A 25,154-nucleotide genomic window follows, 5' to 3' on the forward strand; every position below is an offset into this window, starting at 1 on the left:
TCCAGTAGGCATTGGATCCCTCAAAAGGGAGGAAGAAACAATGATGAGAGAGCAACTTCTGAATGCTGCCTGCAGATCTTGGTAGATGATTTGGTTCAGAAATTAATAAAATACAGCCCTCTCCAGAATATCGACAGGAGGCAGATACAACAAGCCCATCATACCTCTTTTTCTTTACAGGAGTTGTAGCAGAGGCAGGAGCCGGGGGGTTGGTGGTGTTTCCACTGAACGAACCTCCAGTTTGCCTGTGTAATCACAACAAACCACATTCTTGAGACTTTTTTATGCAGTCCCACCTTTGAAAGGTCTTATAATCTACTCATATTCCCACCTGCTTTCTAACCACCACAAAATGTTTCAATGACAAAGGAAGGACAGAAAACAAGTTCTTCCTTAGTTTACCCATTTTATGAATCGTCAGGTCCTCATCTAAGTAATTAGAACTGAAGGAACTGAATTAAGTCATTCATTATATGACATTGTGTGTCTGAAATCCAGACCAACGAATTCTCATGTGCTCTGGGTTCATAATATATATTTAATATTGTATATATTGTGACTAACAGAATTATATTGCAATTTTTTGCATTAAAAGCACTAGGCTGTTGGGGCACCTGGGTGGCTCAGTCGGTTAAGTGTCTGACTTCGGCTCAGGTCATGGTTTCACAGTTTGTGAGTTCGACCCGTGTCAGGCACTGTGCTGACAGCTCAGAGCCTGGAGCCTGCTTCAGATTCTGTGTCTCCCTCTCTCTCTGCCCCTCCCCCTCCCCTGCTCATGCTCTGTCTCTCTGTCTCTCTCAAAAATAAATAAACATTAACAAAAAATTTTACAGCACTAGGTTGTTTAAGAAAACATTTAAAAATCACACCATTTTAAATCTCTATTTAGCATTTATTAATGTACACAGACCTTCAAAAAAAAAAAATGGAAGTGACCCAGGCCTGTTTCAACTACTGACAGGTGTGCTCCAATGTGAGAATTCCTTAATTTTAAACAAAGATTTAAAAGCCAACTCTGTTTTCAAAAATCCACCTAGTTTGGCTGTTTATAATCACCACTAGTACGTTCCAGAGAGAATGGACTTCATCTAAACAGATTGCTAGCAAACCTATGATTTTATGACTTAGATGAATTGTAACATGATGGGTGTTTTGAAAGACAAGTGATAGTGGTCATAAAAACAAGGAAAAATTAAGTTCTGTGGGGGAAAAATAAGCAATAAAATATACAATGGGAATTAAGGAGGGTACTTGTTGTAATGAGCACTGGGTGTTGTATATTAAGTGATGAATCACGAAATTCTACACCTGAAGCCAGCATTACATGTATGTTAACTAACTGGAACTTAACTGTTAAAGTCCAAATAGTAAATATTTAAAGCTTCATGGACCATTTCCTTCTTTCTACCTAAACTCTGAATAAGCTACAGGAGGGTGATTTTGTTATAGTTGAAACTTTGGCCTGAGCAGGGTACACCTGGTTTATATTGAACACATACAAAGAAATACACTTTATTCTTAAAATGTAACTTCAGTCAGTACATACGTCTTTGCTGCTTCTGGTGATCGAAACGTGGACGTGTTTCTGGTAAAAAAAAAAAAAAAAAAGGAAGAGGGGACAAAAATTTGAGCAGCCACAAAGAATGAGTACTTGCATCAATTTGCAACTGTCCATGAATTTAGAATTGTTATTTAAAGTTAGACATTATTTGAGAGAAAGAAAAAGAAAGCATCAGTATTTGAATAAATTTGATAAGGTGACCTTTTTGCCTTATGCTAGATTCTAAAGGAAATCTTTTTATATCAGAAAATTCAGTATCGTTTAAGCCCGATGCTTTTATTTGTGGGGTTCAGGAATTTTCTTTAGCAATAAGAATGTAAAATTGGCATTTACATGTATTTCACACTCTTGCCACCAGGATGACTTAAAACAAAAACATGAATGTCATAAGAACAATGACCTGAAGCAAAGGGCTCTCTTGATTTTTAAGCAAGGCAACAAAGATTTTCTATTCCTCTAACCATGAGGAGGAACAATGGTTTTCACTCCAGAATTTTTGTGTTTAAAAAATGGAGGATAAGAATTTACAGAAAGATATCAAGTAGGACAGAAGAATTGTAAGTAAATAAGTAATGCTTAGAAAACTATTGTACTTGGGTCTTTCCCAAAGTCAATAGATACTGGTACCTATTGGTTAGTCGGTTATCCAAGGTATTGGCCTTATATGTGTTAGTGGCATCATTTCTGTCTGAGATCCTTTATAAAGAAACAAGACAAAAGTTTGGATGAACATTCAGATCATTAAAGTCCTTTCAGACCTCTTTCACGAAAGAATAACTTCACAATATAACCTTTCACTAGTAAAGAGATTTGTTTTCAGGTGTTACATTTTAGAATATTTTGCAATTAAATAAAAACTACTTAAACCAAAATCTATTTATGAAGCTATTTTGATGCAGCTTGGAATTTTTTAAATTTATGCTTTTCTACTAGCCTCTCTGATTCACTGAGCATTTAACTCACTATGTTATATTCATTATTGTTTAATAATACAGTTGACCCTTGAACCACATGGATTTGAATGGCATGGGTCCACTTATATGCAGAATTTTTTGATAAATACAGTACAGTATTATAAATGTATTTTCTCTTCCTTATGATTTCCTTAATAACATTTTATTGTTTCTAGCTTACTTTATTGTAATAATTCAGTATAGGATAAATATAACACACAAAATATGTGTTACTCAACTGTTTATGTTATCAGAAAGGCTTCTGGTCAAGAGTAGGGTATAGTAGTTAAGTTTTGGGAGTCAAGAACTGTGGATTTTCGATTGCACAGGGGTCAATGCCCCTAAACCCTGTGTTGTCAAATGTATATCCACCGATGACAGTACTTCCCAAGTCTGTAAAACACATCAATGGAAGACAAGTATTTTTTTTTAATATTTTGTGGCATAGACAATGCTATATGTTTGCCAAACTCATTTTCATTTCCTACTGAGCACACAGGAAGACCACATTTCCCATTCTTCATTGATATTAGTTGGAGCCATGTGATTGAGTTCTAGACTAAAGAATGTGGGCAGAAATGTTGTTTGCCACTTTCAGACCCATCCTAAAACCTCTTGTGTAATCATCTATGCTCTTTCTTTCTCTTCCACTATAGTTTTTGGTTGCCCTGTGTTGAAGATGGCAGCATCAAAACATGAAAAGAATTTAGGTCTCTGAGTGACTTCATGGAGCTGAGACATCCCCTACGCTTCTAGCCTATCACACTGGACTCTGAAGAGAATGAACAGTAATCTTCTGGTGTGTTAAACCACAATAGATTTGGGGGCAATAGAGGGAACTTGTTAAAAGAGTCACTCTACCCTGGTGAATTAGTTTACTGTAACTAACACATTGAGTTAATAGCCCCTACTGGCCATTAAATCTCAGGTCTCCTAGATGTGTCTGTCCCTTGTGTCAGAAAAGACAAATCAGGAATCCCATACTGCAGACCCTCCTTCCCTTTCTTCTCTCACGTCAGATAGGATAGGAAGTTTCTTCCTGAGACACGGGGCTATCCTGGGGAGCATTCTGCAGGCTTGCACAAAACTAGGATGTAGAAAAATTAGGTTCAGGAAAACAAAAGGTCAGCAAAACTTTTCTGTTGATCCAACATTATGGATCTACTATAACTTTCTCTAAACTTTTAATTTTACTGTCAACTTTAGTACATGGCTTTATATAAGCTACTCTTGGAAAGATGGGCACTAACTTTGCCTCATTCTAAAAAATAATTAATGTGGGAGAAAATATGACTTAACTGTCATAAATTTAAAATGATTTCAATTCATAATGTCATCTTGATATGTGTAACTAAAATATGGGGTAAATAACTCTAATACATTAAAATGCTATGAGTTAACTCCAAACAAGGTTTTGTTTATAGTCCATAATGCCATAAATTGATAGCTCTTGAATGCAAAAAGGAAGGAAGGTTGAAATCTTCCACAGCTCTATATTCTCAACAGACTGTTCACAATATAGGCTTTAACTTGTACAGGCTCCTAGAACCCATGTATTCCTAGAACCCATGTTTAAAAAACTCATATCTAAGGTGATTGTCAGGCAAAGGACTATGAATTTATACCTTTCACTAACTGCTACTGAGCCTCTGGGATGTTTATATTTAAAGGGCTCTGCAATAAACCACTGTGGGTACCATAAGTAAGATGTCAGATGACTGTAAATCTTAAATCTTAAATGTTCCTTGGAGGGGTGCCTAGATGGCTCAGCCAGTTAAGCATCCAGCTATTAATTTTGGCTCAGGTCATGACCTCATGGTTCATGAGATTGAGCCCCACATCGGGCTCAGTGCTGACAATGTGGAGCCTTCGTGAGATTCTCTCTCTCCCTCTCTCTCTCTCTGCCCCTCTCCCACTCTCACACATGCTCTCTCAAAAACAAATAAATAAACTTTAAAAATAAAATAAAATTAAAAAGAATTAAATGTTCCTTGGAAACTCTACTCAGACTTTATAGCTACCTATGAGACCCTAACATGAGACAAAAGTAATCTTGGGAAATTGCTACTCTGGTACATGGAAAACAACAATTTATCTAAAGTAAACAGATCCTTAATATCAAACATTCTCAATGTTTAAATAAAGGCAAAGTCTGATGTTAAAATTAAATGAAGTTACTCAAAATGCTATGGTGTAAATCTATGTAGGCAATAGTGCATGTAATAATAAAAATAGCTACCTACTCTTTGCTGCTTACTGTATACATGTTAGTCTCTACTCTTTAAAACATCCTCACAAGGGAGGTATAATTATTTTCATTTTATAGATGAAGAAATGGAGTCTCAGAGAAAGTAAGTGACTTTTTCTTGGTCACCCAACTAGGAAGTGGTTTGTCTCCAAAATCGTCCCAGTAGAGCCCAATGTCCTACATCTAATTTTGTAGTGTGATAGTTTCAACACTCATCTGTTGGGTCAACATGTCTTCCTTCACTTACTGTTCTTCACCTCCAGGATCTCTTCTATGCCACTAGGGGGATCAGTCCTTGAGTAATAGTGGAGGGAACTGTAAACCACCATTCCAATACATATGTCAGTTTCTTATTAGGAAGATTAACTTTACTTTGTATTTCTCTTGAAAATTAAGTTTTTTCCAACTTGTGTATGGAATAGGTTGTTTTGAGAAGCGTCAATCTTAGAAACAGTAAATACCCAAATATGGTAATTAGCAGCATGATCAAAAGACCCAAAGGAAAAGTTACATTTCCACAAGAGAACACTAGAGGTCACCCTAACCTAGGTTTTTCAAATTAGTCAAACCACCTTTAGGATTTGGGCCATATTGCATGCTACATACATAGTTATTTACTTATGTTTCTTTAGAACACCTCATACTTTAACCTACATATATTTTTTTAAAAATACAACTCCAAAGTACTTTTCATCTATTCATTTAAAATAAATGCATTATTTGGAGCATGTGACTTTTGATCTCAGGGTTGTGGATTTGAGCCCCACGATGGGTGTATAGATTACTTGAAAACAAAATATTTTTAAAAATTAAAATTAAATAACAAATAAAATAAATGCGTTCTTGAAATGCATACGCACATGTATACCAGATGTTGGTTGGTCATCTTCCTCCTAAAATTATTTCATGTCTTACATTTAGAGTGGCCAGCATTATGAAAATCTGACTCCTGCTAATAGGACTTGCCTTTCTGTACTGATTCCTGAGTTCTCTCCATCATATCTATTTCCACACTTAGAGGATGTAGCATACTACTGGAACTCAGGACTGCCTGGGGAATGAGCTGACCAAACATGCCACTAAACTTCTGGGTAAATAAACCGGGTAATCTCTGGCCTCATTTTCTAGTGTATAAAATGAAGGACTTTTGGGCTAGATTAGTGGTTCTGAATTTTGGTTGCATATTAGAATCACTTCATAAGCTTTAAAAATGCCCAACTCTCACCTCAGACTAATTAAATCAGAGTTTTGGGGGTGAGGGGTGGTGGGACCAAGTTATCAGTAAAGTTTCAAAGCTCTCTCAGTGATTCTAAATTGCAGCTGAGGCTGAGAACAACTCAACTGATTAGTCTGTAAGGTCTAGTCTAATTCATTGCTAATGAATGAATTAGGCTCTGTCTTGACTGGCCTAATATAGACCTTCAAATACACAGCTTACAAAGTTTCCCACCTATTTCCCTTTCTTGAGGCATAATTATCTCACTTCCAGATTCATTCCTAGAAATAGGGTTTCCATCTTCAATTAATGGTGCAACAGGACAGCCCTCAAGGCCACCATGAATGGACAGTTATTTTGACTCCTCTTTCCACTCAGTGCCATGGAGATGAGATCTTGCGCAAATACTCTACACACTCATTTTTGTTGAGGCTATTAATTACAAGAGAGAAATTAACTTCTTAGGAACACCAGTGTGGATTAGCCTCTATTAGAGAAACTGGTTTGAAAACCTATGAATAGTGCAGAAGTATATACATTTCCTACATGAATTAATACTGGCAAATACTGAGTATAGAATCTATAAGATACCATAAATTACAGCACATCTGCTTAAAATACAGCAGGTGGCATTTTTGTCTACAATGACAGCATATCTTTAGCTACAGAGAGTGACCTCAACTGTCAGTGCTCTCAGGTGACCATTGTCTAGACTCCAACTAAAGATGTTAACTTTACTCTTTATATGCTTATTAAGCATCACTACCAAATATAAAATAAAAGTGTGATTTGTAGCATTTACACTTCAATCTAAATAGATATTGCTCAATTTTCTCCACAGAAATGAGCCCTTTCCCTCTGTGTAGGAAGGAAATAACAACAGGCACAACACAATGGACCCTTCTATAAGCCATATGGGGACTCTACTGCCACCACAAAAATAGTTTCACCTTGTAAAGAGCTAATGGCTTTATACCAGAGAGGATAAAAATGATTGTATTATTATAATTTACAGTCTCTCCATAAAAACAGAAACTGCTGTTTTTCCATCAGGGGGATGGAAAGACCAAAAGTCAGAACGAGAACTGACTACTCATATTCACAAAAATAACTAGATTCTCCATTTTAAACCAAACAGTTTCCATGGAGTGTCCACCCTACTTATACCCAAACCAGTTTCTTCAGAATTGTTTTTATCAATCTAATATTGGCAAGATTTTAGGAAAACAGAATATTGAGTCAAGATTTTGTGAATTTTGAAGAAGGTAATTCGATCTGAATAGCCCTTATGTCCCTGGATATAAAATATCTTGTTCAAAACTTACTTTTGCAAACATTTAAATACCTCATGCTTGACAAAAAAAGGGGATTTAATAGACATTATGCATTCTGCTTACATGATTAAAAAAACATCTTACCTGTCTAAAGTGTCATCAGATCTGTACCGACTAATTGTAGCTTTTGGCTCATCTCTCTCATTTGCTTTCCTGTAGCAAAAAATAGTTACAGAAGATCAAACAAATTACCAAAAAGTTTATAACCTATCATGCCTTTGGTAGAATTTTGGCCTATTCAAGTAGGAGATGTACATGTTACCAAGGAAAGACAGCTTCAGAGTATCTAAATCTTCCAAGGTTTTGACTTGGATGGAATAAATTATGGCAAACCCAACTCCCTATGCTAATAAATGAATTATTCTCTAGGTCCAATTATTTCTAACTTCAATGTAACATATTTAAATTGGAGATAAGGATAGGCAAAACAAACAACACGATATGGAAAATAGTTAATAACTAATATGTACTCTTGTCAATACTGTTGACTTTTACATCATAGGACTTAAACACAATAGACTTAAAATCAGCTATGTTTTGTTTGCAGAATTTTAGTAGCACCCTACGCCAGGTCAACAGGCTAAATACAAATAGCTTTATTTAAACTTCAGCACCGTGGACAGGGTTGAAAAAAAAGAACTTGCTGAGTGAAGGGAGAGGGAAGAAAGGAAAAGAAGGAAACAGGAAAGTTGGAAAAAAATGAAAAGCAAGTGGGAGGAGAGAGGAAGGATAGATGCAAGGAGGAGAGGTGAATAAAGGGAGATAAGGAGAAGTAGGGAGAAGAGAGAAAGCAAAGAAAGTTGAGGAAGACAGGTAAGCAGAAAAGCAGAACAAAGGGAAGAGGAAAGAAGACGAAAAGGGAAGAGAGGATAGGAGCTTCAAAATAGGAATCAAGATCATCAAAGCAAATGGGAATATCTTGATCAGACTGCAGCAAAAACAAGCTGTTTAATGCCTTATATAGCTCTGTGATACAGAAAAAGCAAGCTCTTTGGGGAATTATGCCATGATTCACTGTGTTTGCATTTCAAAGTATCATTTGAAGCTGACAGATCAAAGATACTGAATCAGAAAAAGTACTAAAACAGTATATGCACTTAAAATTTAATTTTAAACTTGATATAGTGTACTTTTATTAGACAAAATTTTTAAGATAAATAATATACTATGCACCGTGTTGGTGACTATGAGGAAATCAAGAATAAAAACTACGGACCCTACCCTCGCAGAGACAAGTTAGATGTGTACATACAAAAGAACAAAATGGCTTGTGTCAAAAAATGTTCAGGTAAAGTGCAAGAAAGTTCTAAGGTGAGACAGTTTAGTTCTCGATAAAAGAATCAGAGAGGGCCTTATGGATAGGGTGCAGTTTGAGCAGGGCTTCAGAGGATAAATAGATGTGAACATTTTCAAACAGAAGCAGAGGGAACAGTGTCTGTTGATGAAAGAGAAAAGTAAAGACAAATGAAATTCCCTTTTATTTTTTTTTAACATTTTTATTTATTTTTGAGAGAGAGAGAGAGACAGGGTGCAAGCTGGGGAGGGGCAGAGAGAGAGAGGGAGACACAGAATCCAAAGTAGATTCCAGGCTCTGAGCTGTCAGCAGAGAGCCTGACGCAGAGCTCAAACTCATGGACCACAAGATCACAACCTGAGCCAAGTCAGACACTTAACCCACTGAGCCACCCAGGGGCCCTGCAACTCCCTGAGTTTTAAAGCAACCTCAGAATGAAATCACAGTATAGTCCACCACTGTGTTTAATGCATGAATGCAAAGGGGCACTGCGGGGCCATCTGGTCCCCTTCTGTGAAACAGCCCCTTCTCAAACAGCCTCCTTTATGTCTCATTAGCTGACTTTATTCTTCCTAGCACTTATGGCAATACAAACACGTTGTATCGTGTTTATTTATTTTCAGTCTCTCCCATCCTCCATCTTCAGCTAAGATGTGGGTTCTATGGAAGCAGGGACTTTGTTTTGTTCCCAGTCCTCAGGCCAGTGCCTGGTTGGCAACTGACCTCTCTGCAGGTATTTGTGCTACCAGGCTTATTTAACTGGTTTAAACAATCTCGCAGAAGTACATGGCAAAATTTCTTAGTTTGTGCATACTGTGAAGCTGTTATCTAAGGTAAGGAGAATATATTGTTTATCTTCCCTTTCCTTTATTATCAGTCTGCTCACAGGAAGCTTTTGCACACGTTGCCACTTCTGCTGGAAGCACTTCTCATGCCCACCAGCTGCCCTTCCCTACTCGGAAACCCCTCCTCATTTTTTGAACATCAATGCTGACACCAAAGACCTTTTTCTGGGTGGCATCTATCATTAATTCAAACAGACTTGGGCTCTCTCTTCTCTATTCCCATGGCACTGTCACACACTTCCCCAATAGCACTTCCATGGTAGATTTCTAGTATTGTAGTCTATGGATCCATATGTTTCCAGAACCCTAAGGCCAAGGGTGGTGTCTTATGCATCTCTGTATTCCCAGCACCTGATACTATGTCAAGCATATGGTAGATGTTCCAAATGGTGTTCAGTACTTAAAGTGGGTACAGCCTCTGTGAAATGGCAGAAAAGGGCCAAGTGGGCATCTATCTGAGCAAGCGCAAGGAGAAAAATAACCTGCATTTCCCTTCTTAGAACATGTTTTGAGACACTAGTTATGAGTCAACAGGAAAACATCATGGGCTCGCACATTTTTGTTACTGAAGATATAAGTTCAATGTGCTGCTTTAGACAGAATGTTGTTCACCAATAGGAAGGGCTCAGGAAACCAGTATAGTTTAAAATATAAATAAGCACATAAAGCATTAAACTCTTGTCCTAAAACACACTAAGAATATGAAGATTACTTTTCACTGCCATACTCCAAAACAAGTATATTTGTTCTGAATAGTTCCAGAGAAAGACAAATAAAATGGAGGCAACAATTGCCACTGGTGGCTGAACTGAAATAATCAGATTCCCTTTGTTTGGTGAGATGAGAGCCAAGAGGAAACCAGGCTGAAATCTTCAAAGTCATGAAGACCAAGGAGAGGGCAGAAGTAGTCACAGAACGATCAATCAGATGAACTAAGGCTGGGAACCAGAACACCCAACAGATACTTTGTGTAGAAGATTCTAAGCTCGGTACCCTCAGAACAGGTCAAAATTATGAACAGGTTTAAAAGGGTTTAGAAACATTCATGAATCGGGGCGCCTGGGTGGCTCAGTCAGTTAAGCGGCTGACTTCGGCTCAGGCCATGATCTCGCGGTCTGTGAGTTCTAGCCCACGTCGGGCTCTGTGCTAACAGCTCAGAGCCTGGAGCCTGCTTCAGATTCTGTGTCTCCCTCTCTCTCTGACCCTCCCCTGTTCATGCTCTGTCTCTCCCTGTCTCAAAAATAAATAAACATTAAAAAAAATTAAAAAAAAAAGAAACATTCGTGAATAAAAGTTTATAAAATATTCAAGGTGTCTACATAACTTTTTTCTTTTTTTTAAGTGTATCTATTTGAGAAAGAGAGAAAGAGAATGAGTGGGCGAGGGGTAGAAAGAGAGGGAGAGAGATTGAGAATCCCAAACAGGCTCTGTGCTGTCAGTGAGGATCCCAACTCAGAGCTCCATCCCATGAACTGTGAAGTCATGACCTGAGCCAAAATCAAGAATCAGAGGCCTAACTGACTGAGCCACCCAGGCACCCCAAGGTGTCTACTTAACTTTTTAAAGTCCACGCCATGAAAAACAGTCACACTCTTTTACTAAGTATGTCTTGGTGGCACACAGTCACGGTCTACTGGACCAGATAAAACTTGTGTCTGATACTTGGGTTCTTTTGATGGGTGTGGTTGTTTGTATGTGTGTGAGCATAAATGTGTTTTAACAAGAATATTATCTGCTTATGTGATCAATCTTAGATTAGTTACATTATTGTGATTACAAGTTTTGCCTGATTCTTTCTACAATATGTCTGTCAGTCTTTTTACACTCAGTATCATTTAATGGTTTTCCACAAGCCTAGAAGTTTCTAAAAAGAAGGTACTGCTCATAAAGCAGGTGGACTCTAGGGCTGTTATTTCTATATTTTAGGGGTTCCTTTTCCTAAGGTTCAGAGATCTCTTATCTGGTCACATTTCTGTGAACCATTTTCCCATCAAGAGGGTCCTTTCCTTTCCCCATCAAGTGGGCTACCTCAGGGGATTGGTTATTCTACACCTCCAAGCTGTGGTTCTGGAAGCATAGAGCTGCAGAAGCACAGACTTTGCCTTATGGAAACTCCTGATGATATCACAGAGTCTTCCAGAATGCCAGGGAAAGCCTGAGGCAAGCCACAAATATTCAGTTTGTCTTGAACAAGTCTTCTCTCAAAACTATCGTCTTTGTGTTTCTTCTAATGATGTAACTTGTCTGAAACACCCACCTGTCCAAGGCATCATGGGAGTTATGTCGACTGAGCACCACCCTACCATAATTTTCATCTCTGCAGAGAAAGAACAAAATTAAGTCACATGCAAAGTTCCCACAGTATTTGGTAAATAAGGGAGATAGGGGAAGGAGCTCACAATTTAGGGCAAGATGAATTCATTTTATTTCAGGCATAAGAACACAACAATGCATTTATTTTTATTAGTCTCCCTTTGAAAGTGCATGATGAAAAGAAACAAGTTTGTCAGTACAAATAATCATTATTCTGATATATCCCATCAGGTTTCCATATGATTCAATAATGGGATGAGTATTATTTTTTTTATCAGAGTGTGGGAACATGTACATATCTACCTTGTGTACATTACAAGAGTGCTTTTCTGCAGGAAGGCAAAAGCTTTCTACAAAAATATTTTAAATTATGTCCTTTATACTTGGACATTTTCATTGGATGGACTTGATAGTTTTCCTTGACAAAAAGTAGGAAAATAAGTACCAATATTTGTGGCTAAGAAGGTGGATCATTCACTCACAGGAGATTTAAACCATTTTTGAACCATGAGAATACATAGTTTGCTTTTTTTTGGTTCTTAAAATAACCCTATGAGGGGTGCCTGGGTGGCTCAGTCGGTTAAGCGTCCGACTTCGGCTCAGGTCATGATCTCACACTTCATGGGTTCGAGCCCCGCATTGGGCTCTGTGCTGACAGATCCTGGAGCCTGCTTCGAATTCTGTGTCTCCCTCTCTCTCTGTTCCTACCTAGCTCATGCTCTGTCTCTCTCTCTCCTTCAAAAATAAATAAAAACATTAAAAAAATAATAATAATCCTATGAATTAGGCAAGGAAGACTCTGTCACATCCAATTCACAGAAGAAGAAATTGATCAGAGATTTTGTGGTTTCCCTAAGACTAAAAGGTTAGTAAGTGACAGACGTGGGTCTAGGACCCAGATCTTTTTATTTCAAACCTCTGCTTTTTCCTACTGCTTAACCCTTCATACATAGCCCTTCATACATACATAAACCTTCATACATAAAATCCCAAACCATGTCTTTCTTACTTTGTACAGTGGACCTGAAAGTACAGGCAATTTTAGGAATTGTCAAAACATGTAGAAGAGCTTTGGGCATTGAACCAAAGCCAAAGAGTAAGTACCTGAACCTTTTTCATGTCAACCCAACCAAACCTGAAATACCACATTGTTCCTGGGTCTGCTCCCTTAATGTTACTCAACACTCTGGAACAATTTGTAATAAAGCTCTACAAGAAACTGTGGTGAATAATTAAAAAGAAAGATGAACAGTGAGGTTGAAACAATCCCAGCAAATTTATACCCTCAAAAATCCCAAGAGAATTGTTTCATCTCTCTTGGTATCCCCTTTCTTAAGCTTATGAGAGAGTATCGGACACCAGACACATCCTTACCTGAAGAAGAATCACAACACACAGCCCAGAAGTGGGCCAGTAGGAGTGGGCAAAGCATCAGAGCCAATTTCCCCTGCATTCAGCAGCTGGCACATCCTCTAAGCCGGCTTCCCTGAGCCTTTATAAAGGAGGCACGCCTGGCATAAAACCGTCATTCCTACCAATTACAATTTGTCTTAGACATCTCTGTTTTCACCCATCTGTGCATATATTTGCAACACGGAATTTATGATTCACGTTTGACATCACTCTAGGGATGTCAGAAGACAGAAATTAGGGAAGACAGAAATGCCATATTAGGCTCTGACAGAAGTAGTAAATGTGTTACTAAAGGAAATAATCGTTGTCCATGAATGTTAACTCCAAAAGTCAGTGTGAGTCTCTAAATACACCTATATTCCCTTAAAATAATAATATTTAATGACAGAAACTAATAGACATCTTCATTTAATGGTTACAAGTATGTCCCGCAAATAACTTTATATGGGCAGTTTAGTAGAAAGCGTACAGTAAATATCCTGTAATGCAGAGCATCTCAACTTTAGCACCATGACACTACGGGCTGGATAATTTTGTGTTGTGGGGAGAGCCCTGTGCATCGTAGGATGTGTAGTGGCATCCGTGACCTCTACCCACTAGATGTCAGGAGCACTCCCCAATTTTAATAACTGAAAATGTCTCCAGACCTTTGCAAACATCCCCTGGGGACACAACTGCCTCGGAATGAGGACCATCAGTGTAACAGAAAGACAATGGGTCATGTTAAAATCTCAATTCCATCACTTAATAGTTGTGGGGATTTGACAAGTTACTTAAACTTTCTGGGCCTCATATCCTTCTTCCATAAAATATAGGATGCAATAACTACCTTGTGTGATTTGTGAGATTTTTTTTTAATTTGAGAGAAAGAGAGAGCATGCAAGTAGGAGAGAGAGAGAGAGAGAGAGAGAGAGAGAGAGAGAGGAGAATCTCAAACAGGCTCCATGCTCAGTGTGGAGCCGGATGCTGGGCTCAATCCCAGGGCTGTGAGATCATGACCTGAGCCAAGATCAAGAGTTGGATGCTTAACTGACTGAGCCACCCAGGTGCCCCAAGATTTTGTGGTACTTTATATGTAAAGTATGTACCTAGTATCAAGTATGACACATAAGAGGGAAACAAAAAATATATGTATATGTGTCACATAATTTGTAATAAATATATCTGGGCTGGACAAATGTCTATGTTGGCAATGAGGTGATATGCCTACAGTTGTAGTTTTTAGGTCTATAACATACACCTAGTAGAAGCAATGCTCAAAACAGACAAAACTTTCTTGGTGGCAAATGTTTTCCCTTACAAAGTAATATTACATTTACCACCCACTGAGTACCTAGATATATATGACCATTGGGACTAAAATGAATTGAGAATGTATTGACTTCGTTTGCACATATCAAAATTTTAGATAAATTATTATTAAATTTGCAAATTAGGAATCATACTATTACCTGTTTCAACTGACATAATTAACATGCATCTGGAATCTCCCTACCATGGATTGAATATTATCTTTTGGGAAACTGGAAAGTCATGTTCTTTTCTGTTTATCAAGTAAACACAAATGTCTATTCAGTTCTAACAATGAAACTCTGCTTTTTCTCCCTGATGACTCACATCCTCTTTGGTATGTGGATAATAAAAATGGTAGAGATAGTCTTGAAAATCTGAAAGCCGATATATTAGGTCATGTAACAGTGTTTTAAGGAACGTGCTTGTTTTCCAGATGGCCGCTAGCTTCCCAACTGGAGAATGGCTCTCCCTACTTGTCCACGTACCCACCCTCTCCACACCCTCTTACTTTTCTTCTTCAGGACGGTTTTTGATCCAGCTGTTATCCTGCAAGAAATTCCTTCTTTTGTTCACCTCGTGGAAACCCTGTTGCCTCAGTGTGGTCCCCTGCGTGGTACTCTTCATATCTGTCAACAGAAAAAAATAAGAAACTGGGCAGTGTAATTGCATGGGGCTGAGAGTGAGTTTGTTAACCTCGATGTCTCAAGAGGCACATCTGATTGGCCAGCATCAATCTTCTAGACTGACAAGGCCAGTACTGTTTCAAAGTAGGATGTGCTGGCAAGAAAGAACAAATCCCATATCTCATCATCAAAGATAACATATAAAATCGCTTAGCTGCCAACTGAAACTGACAGTGTGGCATTCAGGAGGCCTCGTGAGGCACCCAGGAATACAGAACCATGGGCTTGAGATAAACCAAGCCGGGGTTTGGTGGGTTGGCCATTTTATTTAAAAAGAAATATGCTTCAGAAGTACACACAAGATTTTTTAAAGTACCTACTAACTAAAAGTCAAGCATGTCTGGTGCTTTTGATTATAAGTAACTGAATTCTTTAATCTCAGGGGAGTCAGAAGCCCAGAATGTCCCCCACACAAAAGAACATTTGTATTGATTTTTTACAAAATCTTTGAATTGCAATTACATGAGTAAAAGCTATAGCACCCTTACATTTTCCTGAAGCCTAACTTGGCAATGCTAATTAAGTTAGATTGTTGCTTCTAAACATTCAATATCTATATAAAAGAATTAGGAGCTATGAGTTGTTTTTCTCATATACTTAAGTTTTCTGAGTAAGGAAAATATTATCTACATTACCATTTCCTGTGGGAGACATTTTTCTCAAGGTAAAATTTGACATGCTGCCTTCCAGGAAGGATCTAAAAGAAAAATAGAGAGAGGGAGATACACAACAATGACTCTAAGAATCTACAAGTGACTCTTTCATTGCTAATAAAACACATTTTTCAATGACATTAAGAAGGTCACATGATCTGGTACAACAAATACATGACATAAAGTGCCCCCTAAGAACCAGAGAGTTCGTTGATTCCAACGTATTTATTTTACAGATGTAAAAATTAAGGCCAAGGGACACCTGGGTGGCTCAGTCAGTTAAGCATCCAACTCTTGGTCTTGGCGGTTTGTGATCCCACAGTTCGTGAGATCCAGCCCCATGTCAAACTCTGGCTGACAGCGCAGAGCCTGCTTGGGGTTCTCTCTCTCTCTCCCTCTCTCTCTGCCCTCCATCCTCTCTCTCTCAAAAGAAATAAATAAACTAAAAAAAAACGAAATTGAGGCCAAGAGCAGTTAGTGTCCCCTATATTATATAACAAGCAATTGGCTGAATGAGGTCATCAATTAACTCATTTATTCAATCAATAAATACGCATCGAATGCCTATAGTATGCTTGGCACTAAGCCAGGAGCTGGAGACAAAAAGATGAGTGAAAGAAATGTTTGCTCAGGTCAATAGGGAGATAGTGACATGGAATTCACAGCACAATATGTACAGTGCCCTAAGAAAGGAAGTGACCCCTGGGGAAGCCAAAGTGAGTAACAGGGCTGAATTATGACTTTGTGAGTCCTAGACACTTTTGCTTTCATCGGCCTCTTCCCTCACACACACACATACACACGCACGCACATGCCCACACCGTTAAAAATTATATTTTACAACTGTTAGTACAAAAGTGAAAAATAATCCAGGTTGGCTTCATTATTATATATTATTATTATAATATTTATTTTTTCTTCTGTTGTTATAAAGAATTAAAATTAGAACCTTTTTGTAGGCTTCTAAAGGTATACTAGGCCTTAGGCACTGCTTTTTTCTGCTTAATGGTTATGTTGGCCCTGGGCTTTCCTGAAGTGTGACATTTTCAGTTTTAAAACAGAAAAAGTCTTGGGCAAATGAGGATGCGGATGCCTGGTCCCCCTACGAGGTATATTATGTTTTTTGCAGAATCCATCCAACCATACAGTGTATGAAATGTTGGAGGCACATCAGATCTCAAGTCAAAAGCAAGTCATAGGCCCAGCTTTATCACATCAAAGTTATGTAACAGAACCACATAATCTCCCTGTAAAATGGGCTAATGAAACTTGCCATCATAAGCTTGTGATGATTAGGCATGCCTGGGTGCTTCGGTCAGTTGAGTGTCCGACTTTGGCTCAGGTCATGATCTCGTGGTTTGGGAGTTTGAGCCCCACGTGGGGCTCTGTGCTGACAGCTCAGAGCCTGGAGCCTGCTTTGGATTCTGAGTCTCCATCTCTTTGCCCCTCCCTACCTCGTTCTCTCTCTCTCTCTCTCTCTCTCTCTCTCTCTTTCAAAAGTAAATAAACATTAAAAAAATAAGTTTGTGATGATTAAATGAATAATGTGCACAAAAACCACTCTGTTCAACTCTAAGTACTATTTCAACTTAAGACCATGTTATCAGGCCATAGGACCTGAAATGGCAAAGACACATTTCTTTGGATCACATCATTGTTTTCCTTGGGGTCTTCTTTTAGAGTCATACCCTTGCCCTAGAGTAGGTGGGAAGTGGAATGTGCCGGTGCCCAGACCAGGTCTACCTGTCTGGTGTTTGGCACTATGGGCTCATGACTACACCTGCTCTAGAGAATTGCCTTTAACTAGTGGGGCTGCCTGGTTACACACACTCCCCACACACTACAACCTGCAGTGCTGAATTACCAAGGGTAAAATGTGGGTCTCTTGCCTCAAGGTAGAGCCAATTCTGCAGGTGATTTGTGCTTCAGAGCTCACTATGGGATCAGGCTGAAGCTAGACTAACAGAGAGCATATGCTTGCTCAGCCCCTTCCTCTGCCTCTTCTTCCTCCTTTCTCCTTTCTCCTGAGAGCCTACCCTCAATAAGTCACAGGCACCAAAATTCTTGAGCACTGCTTCTAGGAACCCATCCTAACACTAACCACCAATGTAATCAGCCATGGCATTATCTTCACAGAGATCAGCAGGTGTTCACATCACTAATAGCTGAGAGGCTGAAGGTCTTAGTGAAGTTAGAACGATGTGCATTTAAAGGATGCTATTTACTGATTGTTACTCAGGGTGTGTTGTAGTTCTGCTCCCTCATCTATCAAATGAAGTGAAATACGGCTGCTTTGAAGGTCAAATTAGATGACATATGTAAAGTGTCTAATTATTGCCCAACACATGGAAAGTGCTCAATTTTTAACCTCATGCCTCTATCATCTTGGAAAGAAGAGATCAAATACAGAAGGCAGGTGTGGTTGGGTGTGGGGAGGGGATGGAACAGCCTTGAATTTGGGCCACTGGGTGTGCAAGGAGTGTGGGCAACCTCTGGCTGGCTGTTTCTGAAGCTCACTAAAATTTGGCAGAATTGGGTGGAAAAGAGGCATGTGAAGACACATTTCAATCTCAGCTACTTCATTTCCCCCTCAGTTTGGCCCAGCTTCTCTGGGTTCTTGGCTAGCCTTTTCCTGTTTCTAAGTGGGCTCCAATAAATTCTCTTCCTGAGCTGGTAAAGACGTGGAGAGTCCATAGCTGACTGAAATGAGATTCTGAGGTGGTCAAAATACTGAATGTATATTTGATGATATATTTGTAAACACTGCAAATTTAAGTGTAAGATACAGGCCAAGGTAAATGGAGAAAAGGCATTTTACAATTGTCTATTTGTCTGTCTCTTTCAAAAGACTGACAGTCCTGTGGGCAAGACCTGAGTCTTTCCCTTCTAGATCTCTGGCGCCTGGGACAGACAGAGTAGACGCTCCTCAGGTGCCTATTATGGGCTGTATTGTGTCTCTCCCAAAATTCCTATGTTGAAGCCCAACACCCAGTACCTCAAGATGTGACTGTATTTGAATACAGAGCCTTTAAAGGGATGATTAAGTTAAAGTGAGGCCATTAGGTGGGCCCTAATCCTACCTGTCTAGTGATCTTATAAAAGGAGGAATTTGGGACACACAAAGAGACACCAGGGGTGTATGTGCAGAGAAAAGGTCATGGGAGGACACAGAAAGTGGCCATCTGCAAGCCAAGGAGAGAGTCCACAAGAGAAACCAAACCTGACAGCACCTTGATCTTGGATTTCTAGCCTTCAGAACTGTGAAAGAATAAACTTCTGTTGTTTAAGTCAACTAGTCTGTGATATTTTGTTATGGCAGCACTAGCAAACAAATAGAGTACTTATGGGAAACATGATTTAAACATTTCTAACATAGTTAGGTCATTCAAAGGGCTTTGTGTCACCCTGTCTCTGACCTGTGCCCTTTGTGTCTTCAACTGTCCTACTGCACAGAGCAACTACTAATAGCAAGAGCATCTGCTCTGAACAGGATGCCTCACAGGCATTGTCTCATCCTTGCATAAGCTCTGCGAGTTAGCTATTATTACTTCCATCTTCCAGATGAGACAACTGAATCTCAGGGAGAGTATGTAACATACCTATGGTGGGAAGAAGCATAATCTGTCTTCTAAACCAAAGCCAACTCTTTCCGTATCAACCAGCAGCAATGCTCATCACGAATCATTGCAAGACTAGACCGGTATCCTCACTTTAGGGTGAGAAGAAAAGGGGACAGAAGCGGCCCACCTGATTCTAGACATTTCACTCTTTGGAAGTCCCATGAGCTCTGGCCCCTAGTGCTTGGCAGTAGGAGCGCCAGGACAGCCTCTGCAGCAAACAAACCCTCACAGAGAAGGCTTCTCTGTGCACTCCTTGATATTCTCTTGGTTATGAACATACGTCTACACAAAAAACTTGTGCAAGAATGGTCATAGCAGCATTATTCAAAATAGCCCAAAGTGGAAACAACACAAATGTCCATCAATGGATGAATGGGTACATAACATATGGTATATTCATATAATATGAAAATGCTATATTCATACATATTACTCAGCAATTGTTAAAAGCTGAAGTATTGGGGTACTTGGGCGGCTCAGGACATTAAGCACCCAACTCTTGATTTTGGCTCAGGGCATGATCTCACGGTTCTTGAGATTGAGCCCCGCATCAGGCTCTGTGCTGACAGTATGGAGCCTGCTTAGGCTACATACTATAACATGAATGAAGCTTAAAACATGCTAAATGAAAGAAGCCAGACATAAAACACCACATTTGTGTGATTCTATATGGATGTTGTTTATTAGATTTTCTTTGGTATTCTACTCACATCCCACCTCAATTCTCCTCCCAAGCAAGGCTTCTGCTGCCCCTTTAAGTTCTGCTGGGTAAGGAGGAGAGTTCAGACAATAATAACACTTTACATAACTTTATAGAACTTTATAATTTATCCCATTTGGTTTCCACAACATTTAAGAGTGATATAATTCCACAACAACATGGGTGGAACTAGAGTGTATTATGCTAAGTGAAATAAGTCAGACAGAGAAAGAGAAATACCATATGATTTCACTTATATGTGGAATCTAAAACAACAACAACAACAACAACAAACAAACAAATAAAACAGAAACAGACTCATAAATACAGAGAACAAACTGGTGGTTGCCAGAGGGGATGGGGATGGGGGAATTGGAAAATAAGTGAAAGGGATTAAGAAGTACGAACTTCCAGCTATCAAATAAATAAGTCATGGAAGTGAAAGGTTCACCATGGGAAATACACTCAATAATTTTGTAGTAACATTGTGTGGTGATAGATGGTAACTGCATTTACAGTAGGGAGCACTGAGTAATATAAAGAATTGTCAAAATCACTACATTGTATACCTGAAATAAATATAACATTGCATGACAACTGTACTTAAATTAAAAAAAAATACAGTGATCTAATCCCTTCTTTGCAGAGGCAGAAGCAGAGACTCGGCTCGAATAGCTAATGAGTGGCAAAGCTGGGACTCGACCTGGGGCTTTCTAGCTGGAGGCTCATCATTATTTCCTCTATGCCAGAGACTCCCACATCCTCAGCACTTCCTGCAGAGTTGTACAGAGAAAAGCAGGTATCTCCTCTTTACCTTTTATTTAGAGAATGGCCCTAATCAGATCCAGCATTCTGCTAGAGGGTCTGATATTTTCATGCCTTCTGTAGCTAGGCATTCTCCAAAAGGCCTGGTTAAATGGAGTCAAAAGAGATAAGACATCCAAGAAACTCATGGCCCTTAACCTCTTTCTCCCGGACAAGCTTCGGGTGTCCTGTAAACACCTCACTGGCTCCACCCCAGAGTCTCTGTAATACTTTCTAGGAAAGGTTCCAACAATCCCACTTGCTCTAAGAAACTTGGTTCTATCCTGTTGCCTCTTCCAATGAAAGTCCCTGGGAAGGACTTAGCTTTTTGTGCTTCACTCTCCCTCTTCTCTCAAACTAGAATGCTATGAAGAAGGTAGGAGCTGCCATCTTGGGACCATGGACTAACCATGAGGACTAAGGTCGCATACCAAGAAGGGCAGAGTGGGAAGTTGAAGGAACCTGGTGCATTGACAGTATCACAGAGCTGCCACCATTGACCTGGATTATCTATCTCTTGACTTCTCCTTGGAAGAGAAAAAGAAACTACTAGTTCATTCAGAAGATTGTTTCTCCATATTTTTATTACTCAAGCTTAATGTTCTTCCTGCCTATTATGAGTCCATGGTGGAGCAAGTAGAAGGTGTAAGGTGTAAAAAAGCCATGATGGCCTACAAAATATAAGATATCTGTGACTCTTTTATCAGTAAAACACTATTTCTTACAATATGTCCATGTGTTTAATGTTCCTAGCAAGAAGGATTCCTTGTTGAGTCCCTACTATTGCTTCACATGCTTTGTGCATATTATTTTATTTAATCTTTCCAAATGAGTACTATCACCTCTAATTATAGGAATCCAAAACTCAGAGAGGTTAAATAACCTGCCCAAGGTCACACAGTAAGTGGCGGAACCAGGAATTATAATTAGGTCCACACTAGTGCAATGCCAAGGCTGTTTTGAGTACATGATACTACATGTTGCTCAAAGTACTGTGTGATATAGCCAACACCAGACACTCAGGGAAATGCCCTGGAGTTCCAAAAGATGAGAGATAATGGAAGAGGAGATGGGAGGAGCAGTAGTAATGAATGGTTGTTCCAGTATCCCCGGACAGCTCAGCCTCGAGCCTCACCCCTCCTGAATCTACACTCAAGTCATGAGTGGCCTGGCACTATTCCTGATTGGACTCCTTTCCTGGATAGATCTCCCTGCTAGATAACTTAATAATGTTTTATACTCTTCCCTAGCCTATTGTGTCCACTGACACAAAGTAAATGAGAAAGGAACATGTAACATATTCTATTTTCAGGTGGTAATAGTTTAATAAATATACAGAGGGTTTTTTTAATGAACGTAACTAATATTGCGAGAAAATAAATTTTTCTCATTAAATCTGCATGTGTTCCTCTTATACCCCTCACACAATCTCCTTCAGCCCCACCTTTGTCTCTATATGTGTCTGTAAGGTATCTAATAATGCTGCCTTAGTAGCCTCAGTTCAGCCAATTTGACTTATTCCCAAGTGCTGTCCTTCAGTTTCATTCCAAATAAGCTTTTTAACTTCTCATGAGAAAGATGAGACTCTAATGTTGGCTCCTCAAAACACTGTTACCAGTGCATATGCCTCACTGATGGCAGATTACCAGTAGCTCTATTTTATTTTATTTTTTATTAAAAATATTTATGTATTTTTGAGAGAGAGTGTGTGTATGCAAGTCGGGGAGGGGCAGAGGGAAAAGGAAAGAGAGAATCCCAGGCAGGCTCCACATTGTCAGCACAGAGCCCAATATGGGGCTTGGACCCACAAGCCATGAGATCATGACCTGAGCCAAAACCAAGAGTCAGACACTTAACTGACTGAGCGACCCAGGCACCCCACGAGCAACTGTATTTTAAATGTGGTATTTTATGGGAAAAGATGTATGAAAGCTGTTTGTCTCTATTATACTGGGAATTTAAAAAAACCTTTTCCTTTAAAGCATCAAATGCTTAAGTTGAAAATTCTAGTATGAAATCATGACGTCAAGTCAATAAAGATAGAGAGAAAAACTTTTCAGCTTCTGGATCATCTTTTGTTTCCCCTTTGTGGCCAAACAGCAGAAAGAGCTGGTTTTTACCCGATGCTCACAGCCTACACACAAAGACATCTGTCCTTAGGTTTTAGATGAAATCATTCTCCTTAAGCTCTGAATCACAGAAGCAATTAAGTTTCTTAGTTCTCTTTGGATGTATTTAAAACTATCAAACATCTCCTATTTCTTTGATTTGTCTTCTCAGTTTTTCTTCATCTCCTTATGGTCTGTCTCAATTTTCTTCAGTGTTTTCTATTTGTAATAAGAGCATTTCCCCAAGAGCCCTTAGGTCTGTTAGGTTAAACCCAATCTCAGTCCCAGCTCCACCCGTCCAAACCCTAAAAATTTCCGGGGCCACCTCCTAAGCTACACTCTTTTCCTTCATCATTTGGGTCTTCTTGAAAAAAAGACTGTGAATCGGTCTTCCCATCCCACACAAGGGCAAAATGACTCTTGGCTTACCTAATAAGGCCTTCACTATTCTCTGCTAACTTTCTATTCAGAAAGATCCGGTGAGCAAAGAAACCGGAATGGGTGTTGCATAGAGGAAAGGGAATAGGAAAAATGAGGCAGAAAAGAGCAGAATATAGGCTAACAAACTAGAGGATGAAAGAAGAAAGGGAAAAAAAAAGAAAAAAATCAATTCTGACCACTGGTCATGTGATAGTGTCAGCTCTATTGAGTTCAGATTTTACATGTATTATCTCATTTAAGACCTACACAATGCTTTAAGTTTGATGCTGTTATTATCCTCATTCCACACTTAAATGAAACTTTATGATGAATGATTTCAATGAAGTCAGACTCTTTGCAGAAGGTAGGGCAAGAGTTGGAAATGTGAGCAGTGGCTGAAAGTAGTTGTTTCTGGAAAGAGGTTTTAGGATGAGTAGCTTACCTGAAGCTGGATAGCTAGTGCACAGCTGGTATTCAACCTGGTAATGAAGTTCCTGTCCCAGAAGCCCAGGAAACAAAAGGGACTGATGGGTGGAAAGTGACAGGCTAAAAGAAAGGGTGAGAAGAATGACTTTTCCTCCACTGTAGATTGCTGAAGGACCTCAACCGAGAGTAAGATTGGAGTAGGCTTTCTCGGATCATTGTACCAAGGTATCCAGAGATCTGCATTGAGTGATATTTCTTTATTTTAACTCCAAAATCTTCCAATTTATCAAACTTCTTTTTTATTTTTTTAAATTTTTTTTTAAATTTTTTTAATGTTTATTTTTGAGACAGAGAGAGACAGAGCGCGAGTGGGGGAGGGGCAGAGAGAGAGGGAGACAGAATCTGAAACAGGCTCCAGGCTCTGAGCTGTCAGCACAGAGCCCGATGCGGGGCTCGAACCCACGAACTGTGAGATCATGACCTGAGCCGAAGTCGGACGCTTAACTGACTGAGCCACCCAGGCGCCCCTCTAACTTCTAATACACCTTATATCTTTATGAAAAAGAACTCAAAGAGTCGCCTAGGGGAAATCACTGTAGTGATGGAAAGTATTAAGAAGCTAATGTAGAATAAGGAAATAAATATAGCAAAAATGGCTAGAAAATGGCATATGTACATTCACCTCTGTGTATGAAAGTCTAGAGGGTTTAACGGCTCAATAATAGTGCCATACCCACCAGGACTTGCTTCCCAAAAATCACTAGTAACTGGGAAAACCCCCTAGAGACTGGAAAAAGACAAATGCTACTAAACTATTTTCTATAGAAGAATAAGAGGAGCCCGGTAATTACAAACCAATAAAGAGAAGCCTTAGTTTCTGGAAAATAAATAAAACAAACCCCAAACAACAATTACCACCTAAAAGAACATGAAATATCCTGGAAGGAGAAAACAAACAGGTCTTCATGAAGAGCAAACATTAACAAGTCCATTTAAATTAATGGATAGTGTTTAGCCTTCACATGCAGCGTAGAAGGAAATCCAATAATTATCAGGCTGGTAAGGACTCATTTAGCTTGCTGGGATGGTTAGAAATTTGCTATTTCTTTAGTCACACAGCCTCACAGTCTGAGCTTAGCACTGGGAAACTTGCTTACTGACGGTGAAACAGTTGGGAATGTAGTGTGGATGAAAGCTTTCAGCCAGCCAGATGTCTACATGCTACTGGTTCTTTGGTACCCACCATAAAATTTTCTGACTGTTCTATTTT

The 25,154-nt window shown here is 39.2% G+C and overlaps 1 protein-coding gene across 8 annotated transcripts in view; it reads right to left on the bottom strand.

Annotated features, from left to right (window-relative positions):
- Positions 1–25,154, bottom strand: part of SCEL (sciellin) — a 112,984-nt gene that overhangs the window by 81,833 nt on the left and 5,997 nt on the right. For 5 of the 8 annotated variants that reach the window (XM_078432624.2, XM_078432611.2, XM_060636914.3 and 2 more), the window contains exons 2-8: positions 15,789–15,850; positions 14,979–15,096; positions 11,709–11,768; positions 7,397–7,465; positions 2,189–2,257; positions 1,547–1,585; positions 165–245 (exon numbers count right to left, since the gene is read on the bottom strand). In XM_078432624.2, coding sequence (XP_078288750.2) covers positions 165–245; positions 1,547–1,585; positions 2,189–2,257; positions 7,397–7,465; positions 11,709–11,768; positions 14,979–15,096; positions 15,789–15,831 — 479 coding nt within the window. In that variant the 5' untranslated portion in view covers positions 15,832–15,850. The remainder of the gene's footprint in view (positions 1–164; positions 246–1,546; positions 1,586–2,188; positions 2,258–7,396; positions 7,466–11,708; positions 11,769–14,978; positions 15,097–15,788; positions 15,851–25,154) is intronic. The other 3 variants (XM_078432608.2, XM_078432617.2, XM_078432620.2) reach the window with 3 other exon arrangements.

Source organism: Panthera onca, chromosome A1 (assembly GCF_046562875.1).
Source record: "Panthera onca isolate mPanOnc1 chromosome A1, mPanOnc1 haplotype 2, whole genome shotgun sequence".
In the NCBI taxonomy this organism is placed as follows: domain Eukaryota; kingdom Metazoa; phylum Chordata; class Mammalia; order Carnivora; family Felidae; genus Panthera; species Panthera onca.